Below are 17,444 nucleotides of genomic sequence, written 5' to 3'. Positions count from 1 at the left end.
TATCCTGTACTGATCCTGAGGTACATCCTGTATTATACCCTAGAGCTGCACTCACTATTCTGCTGGTGCAGTCACTGTGTACATACATTACATTACTTATCCTGTACTGATCCTGAGTTACATCCTGTATTATACTCCAGAGCTGCACTCATTGTTCTGCTGGTGGAGTTACTGTGTATATACATGACTATTTTTTTTATCCTCCTTGCAGGCTGCCCTGGGTTCTGTTGTACATCATTCTCATTCTCCTGATATCTTTGCTCATGGCGTTTATAACCACGGTGTTCACCCCGTTCAAGCACAGCAGCTGGTTCCTGATCTTCCTGCTGTATGCACTGTACGGGATCTCGCTGGTGAGTGGCGGTCGTGCTGACGCTCCTGGGGAGTCGGCAGCACCACTGCATTATTTTCTGATGGAATAGTGTATTGCTAAGTGACTCTGCTGACTGCAGGACTTGCTGAATAAGATAGCAGAGCTGAATCAAAAAAGATCTTCATAGCATTGTAAAACTGTAAAACTGCAGACCGCAGCCGTAAAGATAGCAGCAGAGCCTTGTCTTATCCTATTGGCACAAGTCCTAAAGCTTCAATTACATGGAACGAGTTCTGCCCATTGTGAGCGTTGACTGACTGTATAAAAGTCAATCAGTGCTCGTTAAGTGTCAGGTTACACAGGCAGACGATCATTAATATCACTCATATTATCCGATGTGAGACGATGGCCATATGCCTGCACTCACTCAAGATTGTGAGATTACTACAGATTTCACACAGATTATGTTGGGCAGTTTCAGAACTTTTCATGGCACAGTTTTAGTGCACATTCTAATTATTTGTCCAGGATCCGCCTGATTCTGATGCTGTATACCTTGCCATCCACTCAATTTTATTGTGTCTTTTCATCAGCATTAGCATTCTGCCAGCACATCAGGTACTGTAACTTTCTTTCCCTTCCCAGCATGCAGTCTGCCTTTCATTATCTATTGGTTTTCCCTGAAATATTTGCAGCTTGTATGAAGTCAGATAGACAGGAGAGCAAGCGCAGAGACAAAAGATCTGCTTCCCCTTTCTGTAGAGGATCAAAAGCCCAAGTCTCATCCTGTAGAGCGAAAAGACCCACCCACACCTACTTTAAAGGGACAAGGATCTGCCCACTTTCTATAGAGCGAAAAGACTCACTCCCACTTTTTATAGAATCAAAATACCACTTCCTGTAGAGAGAAAAAGACTGACCCCTACTTCTTTTAGCGATACAAAGACCCGCACTACTTCCCGCAGAGTGATAAAGACACCCCCCACTTCCTGTAGAAAGACAAAAACCTGCCTTGATGTCCTTTACAGACAAAGACCCTTCCCATCTCCTTGTAGTGACACAAAGACCCCCTCCCAGTTCCTGTAGACAGACAAAAACATGCCCCCACTTACTGTAGCGAGATGAAATCCCACCTCCACTTCCTGAGAAGACAAAGTCCCAGTCCCCACTTACTGTAAAGAGAAAGACACGCCCCCACTTCCTTGTGAGAAATAAAAATCCACACCTATTTCCTGTAGAGACAAAAACCCACCCCTATTTCCAGTAGAGAGACAAAGACCCGCCCCCAGTTCCTGTAGAGGGGATAAAGACCCGCCCCCACTTCCTGTAGAAGAATCAAGACATGCCCCCACTTCCTGTAGAAGAATAAAGACATGCCCCTACTTCCTGTAGTAGAGAAATGAAAACCTGCGCACACTTCCTTTTGAAACAAAGAATCACCTGCACTTCCTGTAGCAAGACAAAGGTCTATCCTCACTTTGTGGATAGAGACAAAAACTCCTTCTCCTTTTGAGAGACCAAGACCTGCTCCCACTTCCTGCACATAAACAGTGACCAACCCCCACTTCCTGTAGAAATACGAAAAGACCTGCTCCCACTTCCTGTAGAGAGAGAAAAGACTCACTCCCCACTTTTTGTAGAGAGAAAACATCCACTTCCTGTAGAAAGAAAAAAACCTGCTCCCACTTCGTGTAGAGAGACACCAAGACACCCCCACTTCCACCAGAGATAAACCCACCCCACTTCCTGCAGAGAGACCAAGATTTCCTCCTACTTCCTGGTAAGAGACAAAGACCCACCCCCACTTTCTGGTAACAGGTTTAATGACCCGCCCCTACTTCCTACAAAGAGACAAAGATCCATCCCTACTTCCTGTAGAGAGACAAATACCCACTGCCACTTCCTGTAGGGATACAAAAACCCACCCCCCACTTCCTGTAGAGAGACAAAGACCCACCACTATTTCCTTTAGAGAGATAAGACTCTCCTCTGCTTTCTGGAGAGAGATAAAGATCTGCCCCCACTTCCTGTAATGAGATAAAGACCTACCCCCACTTCCTACAGAGAGACCAAGATTTCCTCCTACTTCCTGGTAAGAGACAAAAACCTGCCCCCACTTCGTGTAGAGAAACACCAAGACACCCCCACTTCCACAAGAGAAAAACCCACCCCACTTCCTGCAGAGAGACCAAGATTTCCTCCTACTTCCTGGTAAGAGACAAAGACCCACCCCCACTTTCTGGTGACAGGTTTAATGACCCGCCCCCACTTCCTGTAGAGAAACAAATACCCTTTAAAAAAAGTTACTACTTCTCTAACAATTCCTGATTCTGATCATTGCTGGGAGTTACAGTGTCAGCAGCAAATTATGTGTCAACGTGGCCACTTTTTTTCATCACCTTTTCTTTTCTTTCTCCAGATTTTATTTGCTTTGATGCTTACCCCTCTTTTTAAAAAAGCCAAGCAGGCTGGTGGTATCGCCTTCCTGGCCACGCTGGTCCTCGGCGCTCTGGGCATCTTCATCGTGATGAAAGGCGACTTCCCCAAATCCTTCGTCTGGTTCTTCAGTCCATTCTGTCAGTGCACATTCATGATCGGGATAGCGCAGGTGAGTGTCGTACCATTAGTGAAGAACCGATCATTCCTGTGTTCCTCTACAGGAGTGATAGCGGAAGGTTTGCCCAAATTTATCCATATGACACCTACATATGCCACAGGTACACAGACATTATCTCTCACATTGGTCCCTAAAGTTGCCCCTTTATTCTCACGATGGGTGGGGGTCACGTAGGTCGAATGCCCAGCACTTATTAAGTGATGATATCCTCACTTACGGAGTTAGGAATACCTCTTTAAATGGGTATTTCGCCTTATAGTGCTGGCATATTGCTTGTATATTCCATCACCTTCTGATCAGTGGGGGTCCGACTACGTAGTGTGAACATGAAGCCTCCGCAGATTCACCACATGACATTTCATCAGATGGCATCTGTTATTCAGATCTGCCAGGATTATCTCTGCCTCCGCTGCGGGCGGCTCAGTCGCCCTCAGTCTCTCAATGTTTTAACATTTTTGCTTGCCGTCGGTAAATGGGAACAGACTTGTTTGCACCCAGTGACCCCTGTAACCCCAGTCCTGACTCCCAGCTGAGTAATGAATATAGTTATTTCCAGTCCAGGCAAATAGATGTGCCAGGAAGCATTGCCTGACCCATAAGTCTCACTACCCCAGCTTGGCGGTCTCGTTAAGGAGAATTATTATCCCTTAGATTTCTCTTAAAAGACCCTTTGCCAAGCAGTCCTCTACTTTGCACTGATAAAGGGCAACAAACCTGGAACAGCCATCTGCAAATGGAGATCCTCAGGCATGTTGTGCCAGGGAGCATTCCTGTCCCATAAGCCTCCTTACCCCAGCTTGGTGGTCTCGTTAAAGAGAATCTTTATCCCTTAGTTTCCTTTTAAAAGGCCTGTCACCCCACGAGACAGTGCTGTACTTTGCAATGATGAGGGGCAACAACCCTGGAACAGCTGTCTGTAAATGAAGATCCTCATGCAGGTTGTGCCAGGAAGCATTGCCTGGCCCATAAGGCTCCCTACCCCAGCTTGGCAGTCTCATTAAGGAGTATCTATATTCCTTAGATTTCTCTTAAAATGCTCATCCACCAGCAGTCTTGTACTTTGCACTGATGAGGGGCAACAACCCTGAATAGCTATCTGCAAATGTAGATCCAGAGGCATGTTGTGCCAGGGAGCATTGCCTGGCCCATAAGCCTCCCAAACCCATCTTGGTGGTCTCATTAAGGAGAATCTTTATCTGTTAAATTTCTTTTAAAAGGCCTATCGCCTAGCCCAACAGTCTTGTACTTTGCACTGATGTGGGACACCAACCCTGGAACAGCTGTCTGCAAATTGAGATCCTCAGACATGTTGTACCAGGGAGCATTCCTGGCCCGTAAGTCTCCTTACCCCAGCTTGGGGTCTCGTTAAGGTGAATCTTCATCCCTTAAATTTCTCTTCAAAGCCCCATCACCCGGCAGTCTTATACTTGCACTGATGACGGGCAACAACCCTGGAACAGCTGTCTGCAAATTGAGATCCTCAGACACGTTGTACCAGGGAGCATTCCTGGCCCGTAAGTCTCCTTACCCCAGCTAGAGGTCTCGTTAAGGTGAATCTTCATCCCTTAAATTTCTCTTCAAAGCCCCATCACCCAGCAGTCTTATACTTTGCACTGATGAGGGGCAACAACCCTGAAACAGCTGTCTGCAAATGGAGATGCTCAGGCATGTGGCAGGAGTCTTTAAAGGGTTGGTATTGACCAGCAGGATCCATTCAAGACTCTCCCACTGTGAAGAGGTTAATTGCATAGTTTCCAGGAAAATTACTCTACGACGGCTTTGCACTCACCACAAGAAGAAACTTTTAATCCTTTGCATTGTGAAAAGGAAACTGAGAGGCAATGGCAGAAAGCAACAAACATTTTTTTTTAAATACATAAATGTGTAAAATCCCAATGCAAATAGATCGGCAACATAGGGGTTCCCTCTTCCGGTGTAGGCGTAAGGTAACCTATGCGGTAGGGAAAACATCAATATCACTGTTTCTTCTGCCTCTGATAATGTGACCTCTGCAGGCAGTCAGTGACCACTGATTGGCTGCAGTGGTAGCCTGATGCATCCATTTGAAGAAGCCACAGGACAGAGGAATGGCATCGGTTCGGTAGTTGAGGTTTTAGTTTTTATTTTCATTTTACCCAGGAATGATCAGCTTTATGAGAAAGTCATCAGCAGTCATATCGCTCAGTTACTTTATGTTGTTTTGCAGGTCATGTTTCTGGAGGCCCATGGGAAAGGTGCCCAATTATTTAACCTGAAGGACGGGCCGTACCCCCTCATCATTACATTCATCTTCCTGGTGGTGGACAGTGTCATGTATCTGCTCCTGGCCTCCTACCTCGACCAGATCCTTCCCAGTAAGACGTCTCCTATATTTACTGCATATAACTATTACAGTTCTGTACATGGACGGGAAGGGGTTACTGATCATTTCTTTGTCGCTCCATTGGGAGACCCAGACAATTGGGTGTATAGCTTCTGCCTCCGGAGGCCACACAAAGTATTACACTTTAAAAAGTGTAACTCCTCCCCTCTGCCTATACACCCTCCCGTGCATCACGGGCTCCTCAGTTTTATGCTTTGTGTGGAAGGAGGCACACATCCACTCATCTTCTCATTTTAGTTATATCGGTTGGAAGAAAAGTGGGCCCCCACGGGGCCCCCGGCATGTTCCCTTCTCACCCCACTTTGTCGGCGGTGCTGTTAAGGTTGAGGTACCCATTGTGGGTACAAAGGCAGGAGCCTCATGCCGTCTCCTTCACCATCCCTTAGCGGCTCTGGGAGAAGTGGGATCCTCAGCGGTCATCCAGTCACTGGGACCGTGCTCCCTCCGCAGCCCCTGGGGGAAGCTGTCGGACAGGAGTTCGTTTATCCTCAGGGACCGGGCCCTGCATCACTAAGGTACTCTGTACCCCCATGGGGGATGTGCATGGAGCGCCTACTTCCCGGACGCTGCAGCAGCTGCTTATTTGTGACGGCCGGCGGACTTCCGCGCCGACTGCGCCTGTTTGTCGGCCGCGGTATTAAATTTAGTCCTCGGCTTCAATTGCGGCCTAGTTGCAAAACTCCCGCCCCTGGGCCTGTCTATCAGGGATAAGGGCGGGACTGCCGGCCTGACGTCGGCTGTGAGGGCCAGGGCATCTTGCATGTTCCTCCCCCCCTCACTGATCACTGTGGGGACTCCAGATTCCCGCACTTTTTCTAACGCCGCCCCCGGCTTCTCTCCTCCCCTGAGAGCTCCGGCAGCCATTTCTTTGGCATTCTGCCTGTGGAAGTTTTCCTGGAAAGAGCTCTGCATCGCTGGGAGACCTAAGGCAGGGAATCTGGAGGACACACATTCCGCTTTTTAGCGGTCGGTAAGCCACACCGGTCACCCGGTGCTGGTCCCCTCAGGGTGCCGGAATAGATACCATATATATATTTATATATCTCTGTTCGGTCGGGCTGTATACCCTCCCCATATACCCTCAGTGATCACTCTCCTAGGAGACAACAGCATGTCGTCCACAAGGAGCAAGGGGGCCAAGACACAGGGTTATTTTGCGACCTGTACCTCTTGTGCGGCTAAGTTACCTGCAGGTTCCACCTACCCTCACTGTGAGCAATGCTCAACCCCTGTTTTGCTTCAACAACCAGAGCCTCGGTCACTAGTGGGCCCCTCGGCTCAGGTAGAATCCGTTGCTCTCCCTGTCCAGGCGGCAGAGACAGAGTTTGCAGTTTTTGCTGAAAAACTCTCTGAGTCACTCTCACATTCCATGGCTCAGTCTATGGACAAATGGTCTGCCAAGCTGCTTGAAGCCTTGCAGTCCAGACCGGTCCCTACACAGGCCCCGGGCCCTGTTGGATCTTCACCCCCAGGCCCCTCTCTGCCCGCGCCGCAGCACGTTCCCAGGGGGGGCCCTAGGTCTCACGTGGAGGACTCCGGCCCGGACCACAGTCCCAGACCGGCTAAGCGGGCACGCTGGGAATCTTCCCCGACTTCTTCACGTTGCTCAGGTTCCCAGCGTGAGGACTCTCTGGAGGACAAGGCGGACGTCGCAGCTCAGGGCTCTGACACTGACGTTGCCCTCAATCTTGATACACCTGACAGGGACGCTATAGTAAATGATCTTATCTCGTCTATCAACCAGGTGTTAGATATCTCTCCCCCACTGCCACCTGTAGAGGAGTCAACTTCTCAGCAGGAGAAACACCAGTTTTGGTTCCCTAAACGTACACGGAGTGCGTTTTTCGATCACTCTAACTTCAGAGATGCTGTCCAGAAGCCCAGAGCGGTTCCGGACAAGCGCTTTACTAAGCGCCTTACTGACACACGTTACCCCTTCCCTCCTGACGTTGTCAAGGGTTGGGCTCAATGTCCCAAGGTGGATCCCCCAGTCTCTAGATTGGCGGCTAGATCTGTGGTATCGGTTGCAGATGGATCATCGCTAAAGGATGCCACTGACAGGCAGATAGAGCTCCTGATGAAATCCATCTATGAAGCCACGGGGGCGTCTTTTGCCCCGGCCTTTGCAGCCGTGTGGGCACTACAAGCTATCTCAGCTTGTCTGGCTGAGATTAATGCGGTTACACGTAATTCTGCTCCGCAGGTTACGTCTTTGACTTCCCAGGCGTCAGTTTTTTGTTCCTATGCCATGAACGCAGTTTTAGACTCTGCTAGCCGTACAGCGGTGGCATCCGCTAACTCTGTGGCAGTCCGCAGGGCCATGTGGCTGCGCGAATGGAAGGCAGATTCGGCTTCCAAGAGGTTTTTAACCGGTTTGCCGTTTACTGGCGACCGATTGTTTGGCGAACGATTGGATGAGATTATTAAACAATCTACGGGAAAGGACTCCTCCTTGCCCCAGTCTAAGCCAAAGAGACCTCAGCAACGACAGATACAATCGAGGTTTCGGTCCTTTCGTCCCTCCGCCAAGCCCCAATCCTCTTCGTCCAGCAGGCCGGAGAAGGGCCAGAGGAACTCCAATGCGTGGCGGGCTAAGTCACGCCCCCAAAAGGCCGCAGGAGGCACTGCTTCCAAGGCGGCCTCCTCATGACTCTCGGCATCCCCGAACCGCATCCTCGGTCGGTGGCAGGCTCTCCCGCTTTTGCGACGCCTGGTGGCCACATGTTCAAGACCGATGGGTGAGAGACATCCTGTCTCACGGTTACAGGATAGAGTTCAGCTCTCGTCCTCCGACTCGTTTCTTCAGAACATCTCCGCCCCCCGAGCGAGCCGATGCACTTTTTCAGGCGGTGAACGCTCTGAAAACAGAAGGAGTCGTGATCCCTGTTCCCCCCCAGGAACATGGTCGCGGCTTTTACTCCAACTTGTTTGTGGTGCCAAAGAAGGACGGCTCGTTCCGTCCCGTTCTGGACCTCAAACTACTCAACAGACATGTGAGCACCAGACGGTTTCGGATGGAATCTCTCCGCTCTGTCATCGCTTCAATGTCACAAGGAGACTTCCTAGCATCGATCGACATCAAGGATGCTTATCTCCATGTGCCGATCGCACCCGTACATCAACGCTTTTTGCGCTTCGCCATCAGGGACGAACACCTTCAGTTCGTGGCATTGACTTTCGGCCTGGCGACAGCCCCACGGGTGTTCACCAAGGTCATGGCATCTGTTGTGGCGGTCCTACACTCTCAGGGCCACTCGGTGATTCCCTACTTAGACGATCTCCTGGTCAGGGCACCCTCTCAGTTGGCGTGTCAAAACAGCCTTTCTGTCGCTCTGGCGACTCTCCAGCAGTTCGGTTGGATAATCAACTTCCCAAAATCCCAGTTGACACCGACCCAATCACTGACGTACCTTGGGATGGAGTTTCATACTCAGTCAGCGGTAGTCATGCTACCGCGGGACAATCAGCTTTCTCTGCAGGCAGGGGTGCAATCTCTTCTTCGGGGTCAGTCACACCCCTTGAGGCGCCTCATGCACTTCCTGGGGAAGATGGTGGCAGCGATGGAGGCAGTGCCGTTCGCGCAATTCCATCTGCGGCCACTCCAGTGGGAAATTCTCCGAAAATGGGACAGGAGGTCGACTTCACTCGACAGGAACGTCTCTCTTTCCCTTGCAACCAAGACGTCACTTCAGTGGTGGCTCCTTCCCAACTCTCTGTCGCAGGGGAATTCCTTCCTACCCCCCACCTGGGCTGTGGTCACGACGGACGCGAGCCTGTCAGGGTGGGGGGCGGTTTTTCTCCACCACAGGGCTCAGGGAACCTGGACTCCGATAGAGTCATCCCTTCAGATCAATATTCTGGAGATAAGGGCAGTGTATCTAGCCCTATTGGCTTTCCATCGGTGGCTGGAGGGCAGGCAGATCCGAATCCAGTCGGACAACGCCACGGCCGTCGCTTACATCAACCACCAAGGCGGCACTCGCAGTCGTCAAGCCTTCCAGGAAGTCCGACGAATTCTGCAGTGGGTGGAAGCCACAGCCTCCACGATCTCCGCAGTGTACATCCCGGGCGTAGAAAACTGGGAAGCAGATTTTCTCAGCCGACAGGGCATGGACGCGGGGGAATGGTCTCTTCACCCAGACGTGTTTCGAGAGATCTGTCGCCGCTGGGGGACGCCGGACGTCGATCTCATGGCGTCACGGCACAACAACAAAGTCCCGGCATTCATGGCCCGGTCTCAAGATCACAGAGCTCTGGTGGCGGACGCATTAATTCAGGATTGGTCGCAGTTTCGACTTCCCTATGTGTTTCCTCCTCTGGCGATGCTCCCCAGAGTGTTGCGAAAGATCAGGTCCGACTGTCATCGCGCCATTCTCGTCGCTCCAGATTGGCCGAGGCGGTCGTGGTACCCGGATCTGTGGCATCTCACGGTGGGTCAACCGTGGGCGCTCCCAGACCGCCCAGACTTGCTGTCTCAAGGGCCGTTTTTCCATCTGAATTCTGCGGCCCTCAACCTGACTGTGTGGCCATTGAGTCCTGGCTCCTAGCGTCCTCGGTTATCTCAAGATGTCATTGCCACTATGAGACAGGCCAGGAAACCAACGTCCGCCAAGATCTATCACAGATCTTGGAGGATCTTCTTGTCCTGGTGCTCTGACAAGGGTTTTACGCCCTGGCCCTTTGCCTTACCCACTTTTCTTTCATTCCTTCAATCCGGAATGGACAAGGGTTTGTCTCTCGGCTCTCTTAAGGGACAAGTATCGGCGCTTTCCGTATTTTTTCTAAAGCGTCTAGCCAGACTTCCGCAGGTCCGCACGTTCCTGCAGGGAGTTTGCCACATAGTCCCACCTTACAAGCGTCCGCTGGAACCCTGGGACCTCAATAGGGTGCTAACGGCTCTTCAGAAGCCACCTTTCGAGCCGCTGCGGGAAGTTTCTTTATCACGTCTTTCGCAAAAGGTGGCATTTCTAGTGGCAGTTACATCGCTCCGTAGAGTGTCGGAGCTGGCAGCGCTGTCGTGCAAAGCCCCCTTCCTGGTTTTTCACCAGGATAAGGTGGTTCTACGTCCGGTGCCGGAATTTCTCCCTAAGGTGGTATCCCCTTTTCATCTCAATCAGGATATCTCCTTGCCTTCATTTTACCCTCATCCAGTTCACCAATGTGAAAAGGATTTGCACTCATTAGATTTAGTGAGAGCACTCCGGCTCTACGTGTCTCGCACGGCGCCCCTGCGCCGTTCAGATGCCCTCTTTGTCCTTATCGCTGGCCAGCGTAAAGGTTCGCAGGCTTCCAAGTCAACCTTGGCTCGATGGATCAAGGAACCGATTCTTGAATCCTACCGTTCTTCTGGGCTTCCACTTCCTTCAGGGTTGAAAGCCCATTCTACCAGAGCCGTGGGTGCGTCCTGGGCACTGCGGCACCGGGCTACGGCTCAGCAGGTGTGTCAGGCAGCTACCTGGTCTAGTCTGCACACTTTCACGAAACACTATCAGGTGCATGCCTATGCTTCGGCAGACGCCAGTCTAGGTAGGCGAGTCCTTCAGGCGGCGGTTGCCCACCTGTAAGAGGGGGTCGTTTTTCGGCTCTTTTTACTCGAGGTATTCTTTTACCCACCCAGGGACTGCTTTTGGACGTCCCAATTGTCTGGGTCTCCCAATGGAGCGACAAAGAAGAAGGGAATTTTGTTTACTTACCGTAAATTCCTTTTCTTCTAGCTCCTATTGGGAGACCCAGCACCCGCCCCTGTTCCCTTCGGGCTGTTGTTCTTTTGTGTACACATGTTGTTCATGTTGAATTGTTCTTTTGGTTCATGGTTTCAGTTCTCCGAACATCCTTCGGATTTAATTTACCTTAGACCAATTTATAAGTTTCCTTTTTCCTGCTTTTGCACCAAAACTGAGGAGCCCGTGATGCATGGGAGGGTGTATAGGCAGAGGGGAGGGGTTACACTTTTTAAAGTGTAATACTTTGTGTGGCCTCCGGAGGCAGAAGCTATACACCCAATTGTCTGGGTCTCCCAATAGGAGCTAGAAGAAAAGGAATTTACGGTAAGTAAACAAAATTCCCTTCTTTGGATTGGATAAATAGAGGATATGTACATAGAGATATATGTATGAAGATCACTAGAGCTCACTGTTTCTGATGCAAGAATCAAAGGGAACTACCGTATATACTGGCGTATAAGACGACTTTTTACCCCCTTAAAATAATGGCTACAGTGGGGGGTCGTCTTATACGCCGGATATACGGGGGGGGGGTGTGTGTGTGTGTATATATATATGTACACTGCAGCGTCCAGGGGAGGTGGGGGCAGCAGCTCTGGAGCACAGGGGAACGCTGCGGGCTGCAGCCTTTGATCTCCTGCACCCGCTCATATAATATGCACAGCCGCTGTCCATCTCCAATGGTGCTGAAATCGCACGCAGTGAGGGGCTGGGGCAGCGGTGCATATTATATGAGCCTGCGTCCCAGTGTGATCGCACATGCCCACCCCTGTGTTAGATTTGGCCCCCAGGCTGCTGCTCATTCTAAAATAAAAAAGCTTTACTTACCCCTGCAGCGTTTCTCCCCGTGTCCCTGCTTCCACTGTGATCAGGCAGGCAGAGAGCTCAGCCTGCTGTGCCGATCACATGACCGCACTGAGAACCAGGAAGTGGAAGAACAGAAGCACGGAGCCAGACAGGAGGGAGCTCAGCGCTGGAGGAGATAAGGAAAGAGGGTTTTATTTTACTTTGGGCAGCAGCCTAGGGGCCATATCTGACACAGGGGGACTTGTGCGATCTATAGGGGCCATGGGCAGCACTATGGGGGCGATATCTGACACAGGGGGACTTGTGCGATCTATAGGGACCATGGGCAGCACTATGGGGGAGATATCTAACACAGGGGGACTTATGTGATCTATAGGGACCATGGGCAGCACTATGGGGGCGATATATAACACAGGGGGACTTGTGCGATCTACATAGGAGCCATGGGCAGCACTATGGGGGCGATATCTAACACAGGGGGACTTGTGCGATCTATAGGGGCCATGGGCAGCACTATGGGGGCGATATCTAACACAGGGGGACTTGTGCGATCTATAGGGGCCATGGGCAGCAGCATGGGGGCGTTATCTAACACAGGAACGTGTGCAATCCATAGGGGACCATAGGCAGCACAGGGGAACGTGTGCCATCACAAGGGGGCTATATTCAATATAAGGGGGCCATATCCAGATTAAGGGGGCTAATTTTAGGATGGGGGGCTATGAGGGACATATACCCTATATGATTTGTTAGAGGGACACTGGCATTATAAGATGGACCCCATTTAACATTAAAAAAAAAAAAATTCTCTTTTCCTTCACCAAATTTGGGGGTGCGTCTTATAATCAGGTGCGTCTTATAAAGCGAAAAATACGGTATATATCATACAGCAGGGGTCGGGAACCTATGGCTCGCGAGCCAGATATGGCTCTTTTGATGGCCGTATCTGGCTCGCAGACAGGGCTCCTACCTGTCTATGGGCAAATGCCGGGGCCCTGGAGAGCCGGGGGGGCCCACTCGGCCTCGTCAGTTCTCCTGTCCCTTGGCCGGGGCCCACTCGCCTTTATAGTTCTGCTGCCCCCGGCCGAGTTCCGGGGACCGCAGTCCTCGGCAGCAATCTGCGGCGCCGTCACTTTAAGGCGCGCAGACATCCTGTTTTGAATTTCATCTGTGGGCGGAGCTACCGCCTTCTCAGTCCCACAGATGAAGGAGGCGAGCTTCTGTCCGGCGCTGTGTGGGCCCCCTCTCCACCGTGACCTAATCGGGTAAATGCCCTCCCCGCCTCCCCATTATGGGCCCCGGTGAGCTGCTTCTAACCCCCCAGATGTATGCCCTGCCAATCCCCCCCCCCGCCGATGCCGCGGGTGCTGTACCCGCCGAGCCGCGGGTGCAGGCCCCACAGAGCAGCAGAGTTGTGTGTATTTGTCTGTATGTAGCAGAGTTGTATGTGTTTGTCTGTATGTAGCAGAGTTGTATGTGTTTGTCTGTATGTAGCAGAGTTGTATGTGTTTGTCTGTATGTAGCAGAGTTGTGTGTGTTTGTCTGTATGTAGCAGAGTTGTATGTGTTTGTCTGTATGTAGCAGAGTTGTATGTGTTTGTCTGTATGTAGCAGAGTTGTGTGTGTTTGTCTGTATGTAGCAGAGTTGTGTGTGTTTGTCTGTATGTAGCAGAGTTGTATGTGTTTGTCTGTATGTAGCAGAGTTGTATGTGTTTGTCTGTATGTAGCAGAGCTGTATGTGTTTGTCTGTATGTAGCAGAGTTGTGTGTGTTTGTCTGTTTGTAGCAGAGTTGTGTGTGTTTGTCTGTTTGTAGCAGAGTTGTGTGTGTTTGTCTGTTTGTAGCAGAGTTGTATGTGTTTGTCTGTTTGTAGCAGAGTTGTGTGTGTTTGTCTGTATGTAGCAGAGTTGTGTGTGTTTGTCTGTTTGTAGCAGAGTTGTGTGTGTTTGTCTGTTTGTAGCAGAGTTGTGTGTGTTTGTCTGTTTGTAGCAGAGTTGTATGTGTTTGTCTGTTTGTAGCAGAGTTGTGTGTGTTTGTCTGTATGTAGCAGAGTTGTATGTGTTTGTCTGTATGTAGCAGAGTTGTGTGTGTTTGTCTGTTTGTAGCAGAGTTGTGTGTGTTTGTATGTTTGTAGCAGAGTTGTGTGTGTTTGTCTGTTTGTAGCAGAGTTGTGTGTGTCTGTTTGTAGCAGAGTGTAGTACCATTGTTTCAGTCCAGTTGTGGCTTTATACAGCAGGGAGGAGCATTCCTTGCTGTACTAAGTGAACATTGGAGCGATTGATCTGTCAATGGCCCTTTAAAAACATATTGTACGGCTCTCGCGGAATTAAAATTAACATGTTGCAATCAAAGCAGACTTTTTTTCATTTGGGAGCGGGGTAGTCTTATACAGTGAGTATATCCCAAATTCTATATTTTTAGGGCAGAAGTTGGGGGTCGTCTTATACGCCCAGTCGTCTTATACGCCGGCATATACGGTAATAAATAATCCAGCACATGTCAGCATATGTCCAAAGCTGGAAAACAGCAATACATTATTAATGTTGGTGTTTTACATATCAGTAAGCCCCGAAGAAGAGCAATTCATTGAAAGACACCCTGCCTAGAAGAGCTTACAGCCTGCAATGGGATAAATCCAGCACTTTCATTGTTTACTACTGACTTTATAAATAGATGATATTATTAATCCTGTACTGATCCTGAGATACATCCTGTATTATAATCCAGAGCTGCACTCACTATTCTGCTGGTGCAGTCACTGTGTACATACATTACATTACTTATCCTGTACTGATCCTGAGATACATCCTGTATTATACTCCAGAGCTGCACTCACTATTCTGCTGGTGCAGTCACTGTGTACATACATTACATTACTTATCCTGTACTGATCCTGAGATACATCCTGTATTATAATCCAGAGCTGCACTCACTATTCTGCTGGTGCAGTCACTGTGTACATACTTTACATTACTTATCCTGTACTGATCCTGAGTTACATCCTGTATTTTACTCCAGAGCTGCACTCAGTATTCTGCTTCGCCATTCACTGTCTACATACATTACATTACTTATCCTGTACTGATCCTGAGTTACATTTTGAATTATACTCCAGAGCTGCACTCACTATTCTGCTGGTGCAGTCACTGTGTACATACATTACATTACTTATCCTGTACTGATCCTGACTTACATCCTGTATTATACTCCAGAGCTGCACTCACTATTCTGCTGGTTGTTAATAAGAATATTGAATAGCTTTGTGGCCAGATGCCTTCTGGTTTACCTGAGATCAATGCACACTGTTGGGATAAAGATTTGCTTTCTGTTAATGCCCACAGGACTAGTCACAGGTGGTGCAGTTTACTGCAAAGTAGCCAATTGTGTTCCTGACTCAGAGCTGAACTCCCATCTGCTATCTTGAATATGTTACTCTTCAGAACTAGTTTCCATCTTTTTCATGTCACCCCAGTAGCTAAGTAGGAATAGTGAATCAGTGAGATATCTGAAGGGACTAAAACCACCTTAAAGGGAAACAATCACCAGGATTTTTATATATAAGCTAAAGCCAGTGCTATACTGGCACTATCAGGCTGATTCTCTACATACCTGTAATGGTCAGCTCGGATGTTTAGGTTTTGAAATTCATGAAAGTAAAGTTTATAAAATCATCAGCTTGTTGAGTGACAGCAGCTGAGGATGAGATAATATCTGGGGGGGGGGTATTCATATTTATCCCCCCCCCCCTGTTAGAATTACCATAAGTATTATACAATCAATTTAAATTTTAACTTGCAGGACTTGTGTGAGGTCATACCCATGTGACTGGAAGGGGCGGGGCCTCAGCCAACAAAGCTGATACCAGGAAGCAACATTTTTCTGTTGACTGAGGCCCCTCCCCTTCTGGTCACATGGGTATGACCTCAGCACAGGTCCTGGACATCAAAATTTAATTTGATTGTATAATACTTATGCTAATTCTAACAGAGGGAGGGGATAACTATGAAAATACCCCCCCCCCCAGATATTATCTGATCCTCAGCTGCTGTCACTCAAGAAGCTGATGATTTTATATACTTTACTTTTCTTGGATTTCAAAACCTAAACATCCGAGCTGACCACTGCAGGTATGTAGAGAATCAGCCTGATAGTACCAGTATAGCACTGGCTTTAGCTTATATACGAAAATGCTGGTGATTGGTACCCTTTAAAGGGGTTGTCCACCTTTGTTGACATTTAATGTGGAACCTTATACATTGTACACAGGTGAATACGGACTAAAGCGGCAGCCTCTTTTCTTCTTCAAGCCGTCTTACTGGTCAAAAAAGAGGAGAAACTATGGCGTGCTCAGCGAGAGCTTCTTCAGCACGAATTCGGACCTCAGTGATATCGTAGAACCTGTAGCCTTAGGGTTACAAGGAAAAGAAGCCATCAGGTATTACGTGGGAGATGGTTCCTTATATGGATCATTGCACATCGCAGGCGGTCCGACCTCTGGGACCACCCCCGATCTTCAGAAGTATCATATAGAGAGGGTTTGTCTCCGTATTCTCCAGAGCTGCATTCAAGCTCTTCTACATGATATTACATTTCACCTTCTCTGCATCCTTGAAAGTGTGATGTCCACAAACAGTTAAAAAAAAGTCTGGTACTGTGACTCCATTGAAGTGAATGAGGCAGAGCTGCAGTCTCACATACAACCTGTGTATAGCTGTGGCGCTGTTTTAGGAAGAAAGTCCTTAATATGTTAGGCTTGCATCTTTCAGGACAGCGTGTAAAGCTCTTAAGTGGAATGCTGAGGAAATATATCCCATTACTGCCACAAGGCTTTCTCTATCTATTAAAGGGTTCTTCCAGGATTTAGAAATATTTATCAAAGAGCAGGAATTGGTTTAAAAAAAAAATGCAATGCAGTGATGCTGCTTCAGCTGTCCCCATCCAGCCATGGTGCCTCGGTGCTCTCCATCCAGCTGTGGTGCTCAGCGGTCACCATCCAGCCATGTTGCCTCGGTGCTCTCCATCCAGCTGTGGTGCTCAGCGGTCACCATCCAGCTGTGGTGCCTCGGTGGTCCCTATCCAGCTGTGGTATCTTGGCGGTCCCCACCCAGCAGTGCTGCCCTGGTGGTCCCCATCCAGCTGCGCAGATTCAGCAGTCCCCATCCATCAGTGCTGCCTCGGCAATCCTCATCCAGCAGAGCTGCCTCGTCGGTCCCCATCCAATAGTGCTACCTCGGTAGTCCCCATCCAGCATTGTTGCCTCGGCATTCCCCATCCAGCACTGGTGCCTTGGCAGTCCCCATCCATCAATACTGCTTCAATGGTCACCATTCAGCAGTGCTGCCTCAGAGGTCCCCGTCCAGCAGTGTTACCTCAGTAGCCCCCATCCAGCAGTGTTACCTTAGCGGTCACCATCCAGCTGTGCTGCCTCAGCGGTCACCATCCAGCTGTGCTGCGTCAGTGGCCCCCATCCAGCTGTGCTGCCTCAGCGGTCCTCATCCAGCCATGGTGTTTCTATGGTCCTTGCCAGTCTCTGCTTCCTGCAGCGATCAGATGCCACACAAATTTCATGATTGCAGCAGCCAATCACTGACCTTAGTAGTGCT

At 49.5% G+C, this 17,444-nt stretch overlaps 1 protein-coding gene across 1 annotated transcript in view; it reads left to right on the top strand.

Annotated features, from left to right (window-relative positions):
* ABCA5 (ATP binding cassette subfamily A member 5) overlaps positions 1-17,444 on the top strand; it is a 279,957-nt gene that overhangs the window by 58,191 nt on the left and 204,322 nt on the right. The window contains exons 7-10 of the mRNA XM_075351788.1: positions 212-353; positions 2,733-2,921; positions 5,137-5,284; positions 16,108-16,276. Coding sequence (XP_075207903.1) covers positions 212-353; positions 2,733-2,921; positions 5,137-5,284; positions 16,108-16,276 — 648 coding nt within the window. The remainder of the gene's footprint in view (positions 1-211; positions 354-2,732; positions 2,922-5,136; positions 5,285-16,107; positions 16,277-17,444) is intronic.

The sequence above is a fragment of the Anomaloglossus baeobatrachus genome, chromosome 5 (genome assembly GCF_048569485.1).
Source record: "Anomaloglossus baeobatrachus isolate aAnoBae1 chromosome 5, aAnoBae1.hap1, whole genome shotgun sequence".
NCBI lineage: Eukaryota > Metazoa > Chordata > Amphibia > Anura > Aromobatidae > Anomaloglossus > Anomaloglossus baeobatrachus.
The sequence above is the reverse complement of the archived record's forward strand: the minus strand, read 5'-3'. Positions and strand labels throughout refer to the sequence as shown.